The following is a 15329-nucleotide window of genomic DNA, read 5'->3' on the forward strand; positions in this document are numbered from 1 at the left end:
AAAAGGTTTAGTAAAAAAGAAAAAAAAAAACGGTGTGGAAAGCGAGGGGGTGGAGCCCCTAGCCCAGAACTTCACTGGCTTGTGCGGTCCGCCGTGCCTGGTCGAGGCTGGCGAGCCAAGTCTCCCATTGCTCCCTTCCGGAAAGTTTGCCGCCTACTTTCAGCTGTTTTGAAGCCCATCCATGCCCACCCACGACGCCTTGCGCTGCTGCCCGTGCATTGACCCGTGCTACCTGCGCCGTCACTTCGTTTTAAACGACTTGTTGCTTTCGTCACCCTCTACTGTAGCATTAGAAATTGTTGACATGATCTCGGAGGTACACGTCCAGTGTGCGATGTTTCCGTGCGCGTTGTAACTTATTCAGTCAGAAAGCATCAAATCTACGAGGATTAGCACTCGGTTGGCGCGGGTTACACCCGTGTCACCCGCATTGCTTTCGTGTTGGTGTGGTGAATGTGTGCGTATTGCGCTCCTGTCGTCCATGCCTTCTGTATTTGTCGTGCGGCCCACGAATATTCCTGGAAAAAACCGCATGTCTCTGCCGCGTGAATGTGTCCTATGTGGTGGGTGCCAGAAATGTGCAGCGGTGTACAATATGTTCGCAGCCAAGTGCTACCGTGCATTCCAGCGAATAGACGCGGCTGCTTATGCACGGTTTTATTGAGTGTTTCTTCATTAGCTTTGTGATTTACTTGCGTCTGCGATAGAATCCACAAGGTACCAGTTGAAAAAGACAACAGGAATTCATGTCGCAACTAGAGAAATTTCTGTTGTACGACAGAAGTTCCTCACGTTTCCGTAGTTGACAGACATTCCTGACGTTACGACAGAAAGTCTGATGTCGCAACAGAAGCATTCTGTCGCGAAGACCAAGATCTCTGAAGTCGCAACAGAAACGTTCTGTCGCGACAACAAGAGTTCTGAAGTCGGAACAACAGCTTTCTATCATGACAGCGACTCTGACATTACGACAGCAATTCTGACGTCGCAACAGAAACATCCGGTCGCGACGGCCAAGAGTCCTGAAGTCGCAACAGAAGCGCTTTGCGTCGCTGCCCTTTAAAATTGTTTGTCAGTTTCGCATCGGTGGTGTGCACTGGACTTTTCTCTTGCGCGGTATTCAACCGTGCTTCTCTCAAGCCGGCAATGCTGATAGCACCGACACCGGTATTAAAGTCGACGTGGCCAATTGTTATAATTGTGCCGTGACGACGCGGCACCTACCCGCCTCCTCAAAATCGGCCGCTGATCAAAATCATACCGTCTGCGGGAATGGCTGCGTATCCGTTTTGTTTTATTTGGTAAGATGTGGCACACAAGCCTGTGGACTTATATGTGCGGTTACACTGTCACATTAGTTAATTTCCCAGAATTATTGCACAAGCTTATGCGAAGCGGAAAAGAAGTTTTCGGTTGTTCCACAAAGTTGCGTGAAAACCTGTCTCGCTCGAGTCTCATTAATCTGGTACAGCGCTGCCGTGAGAAGCCAGTATGCTGTCAGAATGAAGACTCATCCACGAGTGTTTATGTAGCTATTTTGCGTTGAGCACACGAATTATGTGCGCGCTCAAAAGTGTAAAGAGCGAGAGACAACTGTCGAAATTAGCAGTAACAACCCTAACTATGTCCCCGGTCACCGTTGTCTATTTCCGAATTTCTTATTCAATATGCATATCGTACAGCAAAAGCGATGTTCTATCACTCCACGATGTACTACCTGTCGATGGTAACAACACTTGTGCTCTTCTAGAGATGCGGCAGCTGGCGCTGTGGAGGGAACCCGCATCTTGGCTTTTAAAATACAAATGTAAACAGAAACGCAGACAGCGGTTTTTACTGTTGACATAGCCAAAATGCACGCTAAAACGTAACAGCATCCTGGTGCAGTGGTAAGCGGCTAGGCTTCTTATCACAGTCGTGGTGCAGTGGTAAGATGCTGGGCTCGTAATCCTAAGGTCCCAAGTTCGAATCCCGGTTGAGGAAATATTTTTTTATACTTTTTTTTTACTAAGAAATTTACATTTTCTTAAAGAGGTTTCTCAATTTTTAATAAAATATTCATCAGGCTGTGTTTTCAAAGTGGGACATGACGTCACATTGTGACTAATTTTGTCTTCTTTGCCTTCTTCAATAAGTGCCCTGTTCCTGCTTGACAGTAAAATGCCTCTAGTGTGGTTGAAATATCATAGCAATCAAGCTGTAGAAATCGTACTATAAAGCAAAATTTTTCTTCACTATGTGCTTCACGAACCACCGAGTACACCCACCATTCACCCAGCATGCACACCATTTACATTTCACCCAGTACGTACATGCAGTATTCACCCAGCACATCCATCATTCACCCACCATTGCCACAGTTCACCCAGTATGTACCCACCATCCTCCCAGCACGCCCAGCATTCACCCACCATTTACACAGGTCACCCAGTAGTCATCCCACCGTCCACCCACTACACCCACCATTCACCCAGCCCGCCCACCATTGAGACAAGTCACCCAGTATGTATCCCACCAATACATCCCACCATCTACCACTGTACCCATCATCCACCCATTATACCCACGATGAATTCCACCATAACCACCATGTTTTCCATCGTGCCCAGCACATTTTCCATCATGCCCAGCATAAAATTCATGATGGGCAATGCTGGGATTTTCAATAGGGAGGCATCCACTCTGAAGCATGGCCTCAGAACAACAATGTAATCAACTAATCAAACAAATAAAAGAGTAAATGAGCTGATGGCATTAGAATTATGGCTGAGCTTCAGCAGTTCTGGTACGTGTTTACAGTGAGAGTGCCCACCAAGATTATTATGCAGCAAAAGTGCATTTCCTGACATGACTATCGGTAAATAGCGTGACTGAGTCCCTGGAGCCTTTGCATTGATGCGCAGTAATTTTGCTTTTATAGAAGTAACGATTTGCCAGCAGTAATTTCATTTGTTGGGAATAACTTGTTTACAGCAATGCAAAATGTGAAAATGTATGTTTAAACACCATTTTTTATCTACAGTTCCCTAGCTTCATGCTATAAGTGGCTGTCTCTACCACATCAGCTGACTGATTTTTTTTTGCCTCTCCTCTCTGCAATGTGTTCTGCATTAGTTTCTACCACTCTACGAACTTTCGCTTACTTATGTGGGCCATTTTGCCATCAGAAGTCCCCTGAAATCTTGTAAATTTCTGTGCATGGCAGCTTTTAAATTAAGACAACACCTGCAGTTTTAGAGGCTTGACTACATTTTTGCACCAGCTTTTTGCATGGGTAAGCCAAGAATGGGGTGCACTCTTCACAAGATGAGACAAAGGCAACTCTGAGGGAATGCAGGTGCCTTTTCTGGTAGCTGAACTTCCGAATAAACCAAGAAATGCAGCCTGAACACGCAAACAAAGCAAGCGAGAGCGGCTGTACAGTCCGGTGACAGCGCAACCCAATGCAGAGAACTGTGACTTCTACTGCCAAGCCTATCTTGTTGCTCATCACCATGTTGCAGCATGGCATGTTCAAAACTCCAGCGTGTCAGGTTCATTGTACATACAGCAAACAACTCCTAAAATCATTTGTAGGAGATCTTGATAGCCTCACTGCTGTCCATGGAAGACAATGCACAGTTGCTGTTCCTATATGAAATAAATGTTTTGACACACCTAACAGGAAGTTATGTCATTAATGCATCTGTAACCTTCCTTCAAACATGAAATGTTTGTATGGCTTGTATGAAAGTATTTTTTAGACATCTAGGGTGATTCCTCTCACATATGCATTGACATAACTCCAAGTGGAAAATGAAAACAACAGCTCTTAGCAAAGAAACACAAGCTAGCATTTCATCTGGGGAAAGCAGGTAAACATAAGCAAGAGCATTTCCCTGGACGATTTAACACGAAATCTCCTGACTACAGGATACCAGGCTATCGCATAAGGCCTAGCTTGCTTAGGTGGAGGCTTGGATGAGTTGGTGGTCCCTAATCTTCATGTACAGTGCACACAAGGATGAGACAGACAAAAAATGTGGCACGTGCACAGCCATATTCTTTCTTTAATCTCATATTTGTGGTTGCTGTATGTCGAAGGTCATGTAAGAACGTAACACACAATGTGCCATATGGCACAGCATGTGGCTAAGTGCAATGCTCTTTAAGCAGAAACCAACTGTTAACGAAGGTAAGGCAGAAGAATAAAATAAATAAAGCGATTGTTGCAAGTTTGCATTTCACATGTTTGATCAGGGTTTTTCTACACCAACTGGCCTCAATATCGCATGCTATTAGCATGCAGCACATACTTAAATATGATCACATCTCTGATTATGAGAGCTAAGCATCGACTGACAAAATGCAATGAAGCTATAAATATGCTGTAATGCTTTAGGACAAGCAGGTAATCTATAAATAGCAAGATGCTGTGCGTCTTCTTGACCTTGTCCCCACTGCCGACAAAGAAGGGAGTTGAGAAGTCACTGGCATGCAAACTGTCTTACGCACCTCTGGTGAATTCCTTACTTTAATAGCTGTTTGACTAATAAATGGTGTTTGCTTATTGATGCTGCATAATATAACTTCAAATATGTTAAGCTTACTACAGCTTTAAACTATTGCATCGTGTTTAAGCCCATGGTCTCAGATTTGGTGATGGGATGAAGAAACATGCACAATTCCTCTTGTTGAAATTCAAGTCCAGTACTACAGAAATAAAAGTCAACCTACATTCAGATAGCAATCTTACTATCAGAGCCATATTCTTATCCAATCAGCTTTAATATGCGGCTGAATTGCGCTTAGACAAAAATTTTAAAGCAGGTGTACCTGATGACTTTGAGAGCCAGATTTAAAATTGTCATGACATGATGTCACATAATTAAAACAAGTTTGTTTTGCTTTTGCACATAAGCTTAACCAGCAGCAAAGGCCTCAAATAGAAACCCATTTTTGCAATTCTGTTGGCCTAGCAGCAACATCACAGAATGTCTACATAGTCTTCTACTTTTAGTAGCAAGTGCAGCCAAAGTAGATAATCGGTGCACATGTAGCGCATTACTTTGTTTTTATGTAGGTGAAATTTCTAAGCATATTGTAGCATATATTGCATAATTAGAAACAGTTTTGTTGCATAACAGCAATTAGGACTCAAGCACTGTATTCTTTGTACATCTAATATGATGTTGTGTATTGCCTCCTTCCTCTGTAATGCTGTGTAACATTGAGGGCACGCACACACATACCAAGAGGGAGAGAGAAAGAGCTTGTATCTAACTTTGCGGGCAGTCCAAAATTTATTTACACAATGCCAGCCTTGGCCTGCAGACTTTACAGAGGATAACTAAACACTGAAGGTAGGGGAATTTTTCACTGTGTCTAAACAATGGATAGAACAAAGTGCTGATGAATACCAATGCACATGGACATGTATGTTTGAAAATGCAAGATTTTACCTAGATATGATAAAGGGGCTGATAAATGCTGATCAAAAAATGCTATGAAAGCCCCTTTCTGTTATCCTGCAATAATTTAATTATGCAGCATTTTACTTTCTTGTCTCTCCATATTGTTATTCTAAGTGATAAATTTCAGCTGGCAGTTGGTTAGCACTCTGTCATGTCCTTTCATACCCTTTCTTCCATTTGCATGCTGCAAAAAAGCTTTCTGCTGTCCAATTAGTAATCAACCCCATTTCAACATATGCTGGTGAAAGTCTAAATCATTATGCTATCCCCAAAATTACTTATGGCATTTTAGTTGCCTTAACTTCTGAGAACAGAGAATAAGGTGTGCGTAAATGATATCAGTCACTGACACGTGTTGCCCTTTCAATCATAAGGATTGACTGAATGAGAACAATCATCTTCGGTAACTTACAAACGTCGAAAAATTTACAATGCAGTGAAAGTTGCAATGTCTGCATGGTGAATAATGGAGCTCAGTGCAAGGCTCACTTTATTTTCTTCTTCATGAAGCTGTACACAGACTCACTTTGGTAAGGGCATGTGTGCAGGCTGATACAATGAGTTTTTCTTTTCATTCTTAGGTCACTATATAATATAACGAAAAAGCTTGATATTTAGGTTAGATTATCGCCAAATGTAGGCAGGGGGGTGCACACTAGACACAAGGCAGATGGGGGACCATACCAGTGTTCAGTGACATATATTGAGCAGCAGTTATCAACACAAGGATCTGAGCATGATGGATAATGAAGGCATGACAGACTCGGGGGCGATGGAGACAAAGCTGTGGTGCAAATATGGCCTGTCAAGTCAATCATGGCATTATTTGTGGTGCCCTGAAAGGTGCCTCCCAGGGCAATACATAAAATGAGGTGTTAAGTATATGAGATATATATGAGAGGAGTTCTGATCCTCAGCACCTGTAGTGATGTGCATATATATGTACACATCAGGATTCGTGTCATTGTGTGCATGAACATGCACACACACATTAACACATTTAAGCAGTGATTCCTGTATGGTTCTGGAGAAAAGAATACAGTGACACGACACGGATAAAAGTTGTGATTGTGGGATGAGCTGGAGAATGGTATAAAGTTTTGGATGAAAGCCCAAAAATATCTCGTAATGTTCTTAGACTAGATTGAATATAGATGACGGATTAAGTGGAGAGATTGCTGCTTCATTCTGAGATTACAACTACTCTATTCCACTCATCTATTTATTTTTTATTTTCAAATACTGCAGCCCTTTTCAGGGCTATTGCAGGAGTGCAGGTACAACAAACACAAGAAACAGAAAGAACGGCAGTTGAACATAATAGATAAATAAAAGAAAGGACAGCAGTCTTATCACACTAGTGCTTCAAGAAAATCAGACAGTTCCAATTCACGCACAGAACCGGGTAACTCGTTCCAGCAATCAGCAGCTCTCAGGAAATAAGTGTGTTTGAACATGTTAGTGCATGCAAAGAAAGGCTTTAGGTTCAGGGTGTGACAACGCCTAGTTGGAAGAGCACTGGCATACACTATGTAATCAGCAGCGGATAGTCAACAACATGAGTGAATAATTGAATGTGATAGCTTCATGGAATCTATCTGCCACCTCGTGCATAGAGGAGATAAAATCAAGGAATTCATTGTGGATAAGGGCGACAAATCACGATCATAGCGATGGCAAATGAAATGAACAGCCTTCCTTTGTACAGATTCAACTTTGTTTATGTCGCACACTTTATACAGGTTCCAGACACATGAAGCGTACTCTAATACAGGACGAATGAGTGTATTATACATTAACAAGAAAGGGGCTGGCAGATGGAATGGCACACTGTGGTATAAACTTTTTTAAAACAGGGTTGAAGTGCCTCAGACAGGCTGGCCATGCAAACACATGCAAACACATTCAATCCACTACTACAGTAAAAAGTACAGCGTCGAATTACACACACAAGGTAACTTCGGCTTTCACCTGCACATCAAGCAATGTAGTCTACTGTCTAGAATGCGCCGCTTGTAGCAAACAATACATAGGTGAGACCGGACAACAAATCAATACAAGACTCAATGGTCACCGCGCGGACACAAAACACAATTTACCCAAAGCAGTAGCCAGCCACTTTAATGAACATGGACATATGTTTGACAAAGCAAGGCTCTATATACTACAAACAAATTTCCGTTCCCCTCACGAAAGGAAGTACACGGAATCATACCTCATACACAAGTTTAATTGCCTACACCCGACAGGAATTAATTTGGCACGCGGCAACTTAGAATCTTTAAAAGCTGTAACTTAAATCTGAAACTCTCATATCATCAACCAATACACAAAACACATTAGGCCACCAGCCAACTTTAATTCTTAACCTCACCTACTCTTTCATTTCGGAGGAAAGGAGGGGAGAGGGGGAGAAGGGGAAAAGGAAAAGGGAAGGGGGAAGGAAAAAAAAATTTCCTGCCTACTACTCAATTTAATGTACTCTTTCGGGATTTTACGTCTACACCAAGTGTACGATCCCCTTCTTCCATGTACACTTGCCCGCGCCCGCTTCTGCACGCGTCACCCTCCTGTTTGCTATACCGATTTCGCCCCCCCCCCTTCCCCCTGCCCCCTTTTTCAGTCTTTTTTTCTTTTTTCTTTTTTTTCTGAAACCCCCTCGACAACACATTCCGAAGTCAATATGCCTTTTTCGGCGCCTCAACCCGGAGTATCGCCTTCTGGATGCCGCCGTAACGACACCTACGTTAAGTGCGTGGGGCAGTGCCCCTTGAAAGACCATGCCGCTGCCTTTCAGTCACCCCACACATTGCACCGCAGACTCCTCGCCGCCACCTTAACTATTTCAAAATTACTCGACCTATTGCTTGACCGGCCGTTCTAATGCCTCAAAAACATGCCGCCAACGACTCCCCTGAATACCTCCTAACCTTTCGCATCCCCAACACGCTCCCAAGCCCCCGTATTTCTTAAAGATTTCATTTTTCTCTTTCTTTTTCTTTCACCCCCCCCCCCTTTGTTGTGTCGTGGTACGGCCCTGGCTCCCCCCTGCTTTTTTTTTCCTTTTTTTCCCCTTTTTTCTGCTTCTATTTCTTTTCTTTCCTCCCCGCGTGCCCACTCTCACGCTCTTGTCCCTTCGTCTTGAGAATGAGGCTCACAGACGTCGGACGACAACGCCTGTTCCCTCTTGTAATCTCTCTCTTTAAAACCAGCCGCCAGCGACAACACCCGCACGTGACGTCACTGCACTAACCCTTTAAAACTAACACGCCGAGGATGACGAGGCCGCCTTTGACGAAGATAGGTCCACCTATCGAAACGTTGGCCAGCCTGTCTGAGGCACTTCAACCCTGTTTTAAAAAAGTTTATACCACAGTATTATACATTAGTAATTTAGTGTGCTTTGGCAATTTACGTAGTTTTCGTCTCAAGTAACCTAATTTTCTTCGTGCTATAGATGTAATGTGATCAATATGCTGGGACCACTTCATGTTATGCATCACGATAACTTCAAGGTATTTGTACACCTGTGCCTGGGGAACTATTGTGTTATTGAAAGCGTTCGCACGCTGTGAAGGAACATGGCTGTTTGTAAGTGACACTACTACGGTTTTTTGAAAGTTAATGGGCATCTGCTAGTCCATACACTAGGTCCAAAACAGGTTGAAGGAACCGTGAAGTAAGGTGTAATCACTAGGAGAAGAAATTACCTGGTGTAGGACGCAGTCGTTGGCATAAAGACAGACTTTTGACTAAATATTGCTTTGGCGAAGGTGCTATAAAGAAAAAAAAGGGACCAAAATTACATTAAAAAGAAATGCTGATTGACATGTAAATATTGGTAAAAGAATAAATAATAAATAGTGGGGAACATTATATTATACTTAAGCACAAGGTTGAAAATAGAATAGCTTTAAGAAATGCACGCTGTCGGTAATTTTAGGCTAGGTTCCACAAAACGAAAAACTGCGTAGCACATAATGTCCTTCGCACAATAACTGGAGAAGGCCACAGTTTGAGAGGAATCGCTACAGAGAATGTCTGTTCCCTTGTTCCTCTAAGCTTGATACACAGTTCTCACCTCTGCTCGGCACAATACAGGCAACTTACAAAGAATCAGCATCATGACGATCCAATCAAGAGACAAGGAATGTAGTGACAAATATCACATTCACTGTAATTCGCTGCCAATTCGTTATAAAATACCATCTTGCTTAGCCTTACCTTATTTTAATGGACAAGTTAACAGCACATGCGAAGTATCTGGTTTACCACGAGGCACATTATGATTATTCAGCACAGCCTATTTCATGTGGAAGGCAGTTGGTAAAGGCCACACCTAGCAAAGTTGCAACAGTTTCCAGAAAGTGAACTTCAGAGTTTACAGCATACAGAACAGATCTTTTCACTGTATTGCCGAACCATGTTGTCAAAGGCCATTCTATGGAAGCGCTGTTCACAATGCGTCTTCTATGCCAAAGCTGAAGAGCGCAACAATACATGTGTCACCATATTCACGGGCCCATTTTGCCTGTCTGGTCATTCCTGGATTAATCCAGTGTGACTGGGCACTCACTTAAATGTAGCACTATGCATGTCCACAACATGCTGGGCTATGTGTATGTTCCATAGCTGAAACAGTAATCTCATTGTATGATGATTTCGCATGGATGTTATACATATATAGGAGCTCCAATGCCAGCTTTGAGTACAAGAAGACCATCCAGTTTTCAGGTGCATCACTTCTGGCAATGAACTTTGCTGCTTCTAGTGTGACACATAGATCTGCTGTATTGGACGTCAAGCGAGAATAGTCTAAGTAGATGCCGTTCATCCAAGGCTGGAATTACATGGGGGCACACTGAGAAATACCACATATAGGCCCCATGTGTGAATATCTTTTTTCTGCCTGAAATCTTCTAGTGATGTTGAAGCAGAACAGGCTAGACCAAGGAAAGAATGCTGCATTTTTTCTTCATGCCTTCTATCTCTACCCGCAATTTTGGCTGCAGGTAGATTAACGGTGGTTGCAGACCCTTACAATGTATTATGCAGGAATGCTTGCTTAACATCCAAGCGATCGAAACTGTAGATGAGACCATGCAAGAGAAAGTTCGATAACGACCCTATAGAGGCAAAAGAATTTGTGCGAGAGTGCTGCACGCATTGACATAGGCAGCACCGTATGGTGGGTACGAGCAAATGTCATGGAACCGACACAACTAAAAACAAGAAACAAGAACATGGTGGCGATGTTCACAGTGTGACACACTGCATAAAGATGTGGAAAAGTGCCGATATGTATATTTGTGTTTCCAATACACGAAAGAATGTATTGTGTATCTTAAAATACAAGATACTGGCTATCGCAACATCACTGCGTGAAACTATAAACGTTGGCTTAATTCCACTTCTCAAACTGATGCTGCTCCCACTGAGTCACCTGAATAAAACTGAAGAGAGAGAGAGAGAAAGAGAGAGAGAGAACATTTATTTGTCATGAGATTGAGCGACTTCCTCGCAGGGTGGAGCCCTTAGCTCAGGGCCCCATTGGCTCGCGCCACTCTGCATGCCTGCCGAATCAGCCATCGCTGCTCTTGCGGGTCTGAGCTGGTCAGCACAGTCTGCCAGGAGGAAGGTGAAGGTAAAGGAATAGGGGAGTAGCCCGGAGGGTGCACTCCCAGGTGCAATGATATACTGTGCGCTTTGTTCCACAATAGATATAGCATGAGGGATATTGTGTGGGGTGGAAGAGGTGAAGATAAAAGAGGCACGGAAATGAATTAGTTTGAAGCTGTCGCCATGCGACAGCATCTTCTCGATTAAGGGAATTATGTGGGGGAGGGAAGTGTCTCCTGGTATCTCTGTAATATTGTAGAGTTTCGGTGTAGTTCAGTGGTTCTGTCGGTGCATCGGTCTGGGTTGGACAGCTCGGTTAGCGAGCTTTCGGGCTACCACATTAGCGCGTTCATTACCATGGAGAGAGGCGTGTCCAGGTGTCCAGACGATATGCACCCTGTGTAACGCTGTGGGGTGTAATGATGTAAGGATGCGGTGTGTGTAGGGTGTCACCCTCCCTTGTGCCAAAGTCCTGCAGGCGGTCTGAGAATCAGTGACCACTGTGATAGGTCCATCCGGTGCCGGCATGGCTGAAGCGTGTACGATAGCTAGGGTGATAGCAGCCTCTTCCGCCGTGCCACTGTCCACAGTGTTGAGCGTGGCTGAAGCCCTCAGAATGTCTGCACTATCTAGTACAACTAGACATAGGGCACGTTTCTGTGGGTAGCGGGCCACATCGGTGTATAAGACTGGTGTGTTTCATGTGTCATCGCCAAAGAGTCGAGCCCAGGCTTGTGCTCTTGCCTTTCTTTGACCTTTATGACGGTCAGGGTGCATATTCCAGGGAATAGGGGCCACGTGAGTTTTGTTGCGAATACTAAGTGGAAGAAGTGTGCGGTTTTTCTGTTGTGGTTTTCTTGGTGCTTGGTATCCTAGTCGGGATATAATGTGGCACTCTTGCATTGTTCGTTGCAGACGTTACAATTGGCTGTTAAGATTACCTTTAACTAGTTCGCGGATGGAGTTGTGCACCCCCAGTCGTAGTAGGAGCTGCGTAGACACATGTTGGGGTAGTCCCAGCACTGCCTTTAGTGCCGTACGGAGGAGGGTGTCCATCTGGTGCATCTCAGTCTGAGTCAGATTATGATAGGGGAGGTGGTAGGTTAATCGGCAAATTATGAGGGCTGGTACAATTCGGAGTACGTCTTTTTCTTTCAGTCCTTGTTGGTGGTTTGTAATGCGCTTTATCATGTGCATTATTTGGGTAAGTCAGTCAGTCAGTTTGGGTAAGGCAGTGACATTCTTTTATCTTTCCGCCAGGGCTCTCCAGTAAAGGCCGGCAATGAGGTCTGCATGTCCCTATTTGTGGAGCAGACATGTGGCGGCGCTCGTGCCGTCGCAACAAAAACAAGCGAACAGCCTACTTTTTGTTTTCTTGGTTTCTGGTTTTTAGTTGGGGCGGTGCTATGACATTGGCTTGTAGCCACCGTACGGTGCTGCCTACGCCAATGCATGCAGCATCTCTCACACAAATTGTTATGCCTCTATAGTGTCGTTATCAAAGTTTCTCTTGCATGATGTTTTGTTATGAAGTCTGAAGAATGCAAGAATGGTGTTGCCTGGCATCTAGCGCTGTTGCTGCTGTACACCTGTCCGATGATCCGGTATTGCGTAAAACGGTAACAGTAATATGTTTACGGACAAGGTAAAACACCACAGCGGTATTTGTGCCATCGTGCAGACCCAGTTAAAAAAAACAATTGGATAGGTTTCTTATCAACATTCTTTTAATTAGATGGTGACCCGCAAGCTGGTCGGCAAGCATCACAAAAGCAACAACCAAAACCTGAGAGCGCAGCGTATAAGAGCTTTCATGTTAAGCAGCTAAAGCCACCCCAACAAACTGTTTCGGAATGAAGATATTATACTTTGAGCAAGAAAGACAAAAATTTTGACATACTAACAGACATTTCGTTCCAATGAAACAAGGTTTGTCGAAGTTAAGAAATTTCCAAGCAAACATTGATGAGCATACATGTTTGCTGCTAAATTATATCGATCTATAATAAGAAATTTGCAAATGTATTGAAGTATTGTAAGATACAATAATTGCAGTAGTATTTTGTATCTATGTTTAAATACTTGTGGCCCGAGTATCTTGTATCGTATTATGATGCAAATGCAAAGTACCTTCACCCAGCCCTGGTTGTGAATCTATTAAATTGTTGTGTGGTGATTGATACATGTCCATTTATTGTTTTCCTCTTTGCTCTATTTAATAATTTAGATGTACAGGTTAACATAGATGTGCTATATGACAGTCGTTTCAGGCACACAAACAAATATTGTCCGCTCCTCGCGCTTCCTCGCTATACCAAAATGTGGAGCTCCACCAGCTCACGCCACCACAGGTCTCCACTGCTCAGGAGCAGTGACAACGGCGTGAAACCATGCAGAGTCAGTGGCATCGCAAGGAATATCTTTTTAAGAAAAAAGTGGGGTGCGGGGGGGAAGGGGTGTGCTTTCAACGGTAGAGTAGAGCGCGGAGGTGGGTGTTGCGGCAGGCCGTTTTATGCCAGGTGTGCTGGTATACAAAAATTTCGGAAAGGGGGGAGGAGACATGGGTCGGGTGTGCGTGTACACTATCCCCACCGCGCCTCCCGCAGTACGTCTTGGCTACGCCACACGAGACGAGACGGAGTCCGTTAATTTTCAGTGCCATTTTTTTTATTTCTCACTGTCTGTATGTTGCTTTGCGTTGGAATTTACGTGCGTGCAATCAGCATACGTACTTAGCGTATGTCCCTGCACAGCAAAGGTGCTGGCTTACATCTGGTGCATGTAGATCGGCGCCATAAAGGGAGCGTCATAATATGTCTTAAAGAGAAAAAAAGAACAACACAAGCGAAAGCTCCGATAGTTGTCGAGCTCAGCTGCAGTGCACGCGTCTATACCGACGGCGAACAACCGGATCGGCTGTGCTCTCATCGCAGCCGACGGCGCCGCTACAGCGTATTTTGAGGAGCGACAATAACGGCAGCAAAATATTGCGACATACGGCAGCAAATAACGGCAGCAAAATATTGCGGCCTGTGAGCGTAGAAGCGCCGTCATTGGCTTTGAAGTGAACCGGAGAAGGCTTAGCCACGATATCGGCACCGCCGATCAGCGCCGGCGTTGTCATAGTGGCTCGAAAACTGATTGGCCACGTTGCTCTACGGCTGCTGCACAAATGGGTCCCGATCCCATCCTCTGTACGGCGACACGCCGTATACCGCACGTGTGTGTGTGTGTGTGTCAGCGTACGTCACTGACATCCCCAGAATGGAGCACCAGATAGAGCACAGCATGCGTTGTGCCTACAAATGCAATCGGAGTTTTTTTTCTTTTTTCCTGAGAAGCAATTTACAGGGTGAGTGGGTTTGTGTTTGCAAGCTTTGCTGTACATGATGGTACATGATGGTACTCCAGCGTTGTCTTAGGCACCACGGACAAAGTATTCTGCCAGTCGAGTAATTACTTGCGCGTTTAATGGATATCGTTCATTTATTTCAACACATGGCTTGTCATATATATTCCGCCTATTAATTTCGCGGAATTTTGTCTCGAATAGGCCTATATATAGTGCTTCCAGTGAATGTAGTTCAACATACCAGGCATATATACTTCAAATTATTTAGGTTTGCGTTTCCGCGTCACTTCACTCAATGATGTGGAGGGAAACATGGACGTGCAGTGGGAGTAACTGTTGTCGTTCGTCCTCCCGTTGCTCTCTTTCAGACCAGGGACTAGACATTTAGTCTCCGAAATTTGCACACGGCACGCACATTCATGCAGTTAGTCTTTTGAGGGACGAAAGCGCCCTTTTTAGGACTAACGGCCCAGTTACTCCCGTTTTCCCCGAGATTTTTCTTAGAGTGTATGTCCAAATTTTTTTGCACTGATACACCGTTTACTGCTTGCTTACTCACACGAATGCCTTGACTGCCCAGACATCATTCGAAGCAACACGTCTTGCTGCGCCACAAAAAGTGGCACCAAGGAAACACAGCAGCGCAACCACAGAGCGAAGAACTTTTTTTGGTCACTACAATTAAAACGTGCACCCAAGCACGAAAGTAAGGATCACACGTAGTGAGCCACTGATATTGCCTCGAATGTTTATTTCCGTATTCTAACAGAAGTTCTTGCATCGGATACAGTATGCTCTCAAGCCAATACAAGCGTCAATACAAGTACGCAACTGGGGTTCTATTCTGGACACGCATGGCGGCTGCACGGCCGCCATTATCCGCCATGTTTACTCTCTGATTGGCT

At 44.2% G+C, this 15329-nt stretch overlaps 1 protein-coding gene across 1 annotated transcript in view; it reads left to right on the forward strand.

Annotated features, from left to right (window-relative positions):
* Positions 1 to 2370: 2370 nt before the first annotated feature.
* The window catches only part of LOC139047059 (dentin sialophosphoprotein-like), a 51885-nt gene continuing 38926 nt past the window's right edge, over positions 2371 to 15329 (forward strand). Inside the window, exon 1 of the mRNA XM_070521010.1 lies at positions 2371 to 2502. Coding sequence (XP_070377111.1) covers positions 2371 to 2502 — 132 coding nt within the window. The remainder of the gene's footprint in view (positions 2503 to 15329) is intronic.

The sequence above is a fragment of the Dermacentor albipictus genome, chromosome 6 (assembly GCF_038994185.2).
Source record: "Dermacentor albipictus isolate Rhodes 1998 colony chromosome 6, USDA_Dalb.pri_finalv2, whole genome shotgun sequence".
NCBI classification, from domain to species: Eukaryota; Metazoa; Arthropoda; class Arachnida; order Ixodida; family Ixodidae; genus Dermacentor; species Dermacentor albipictus.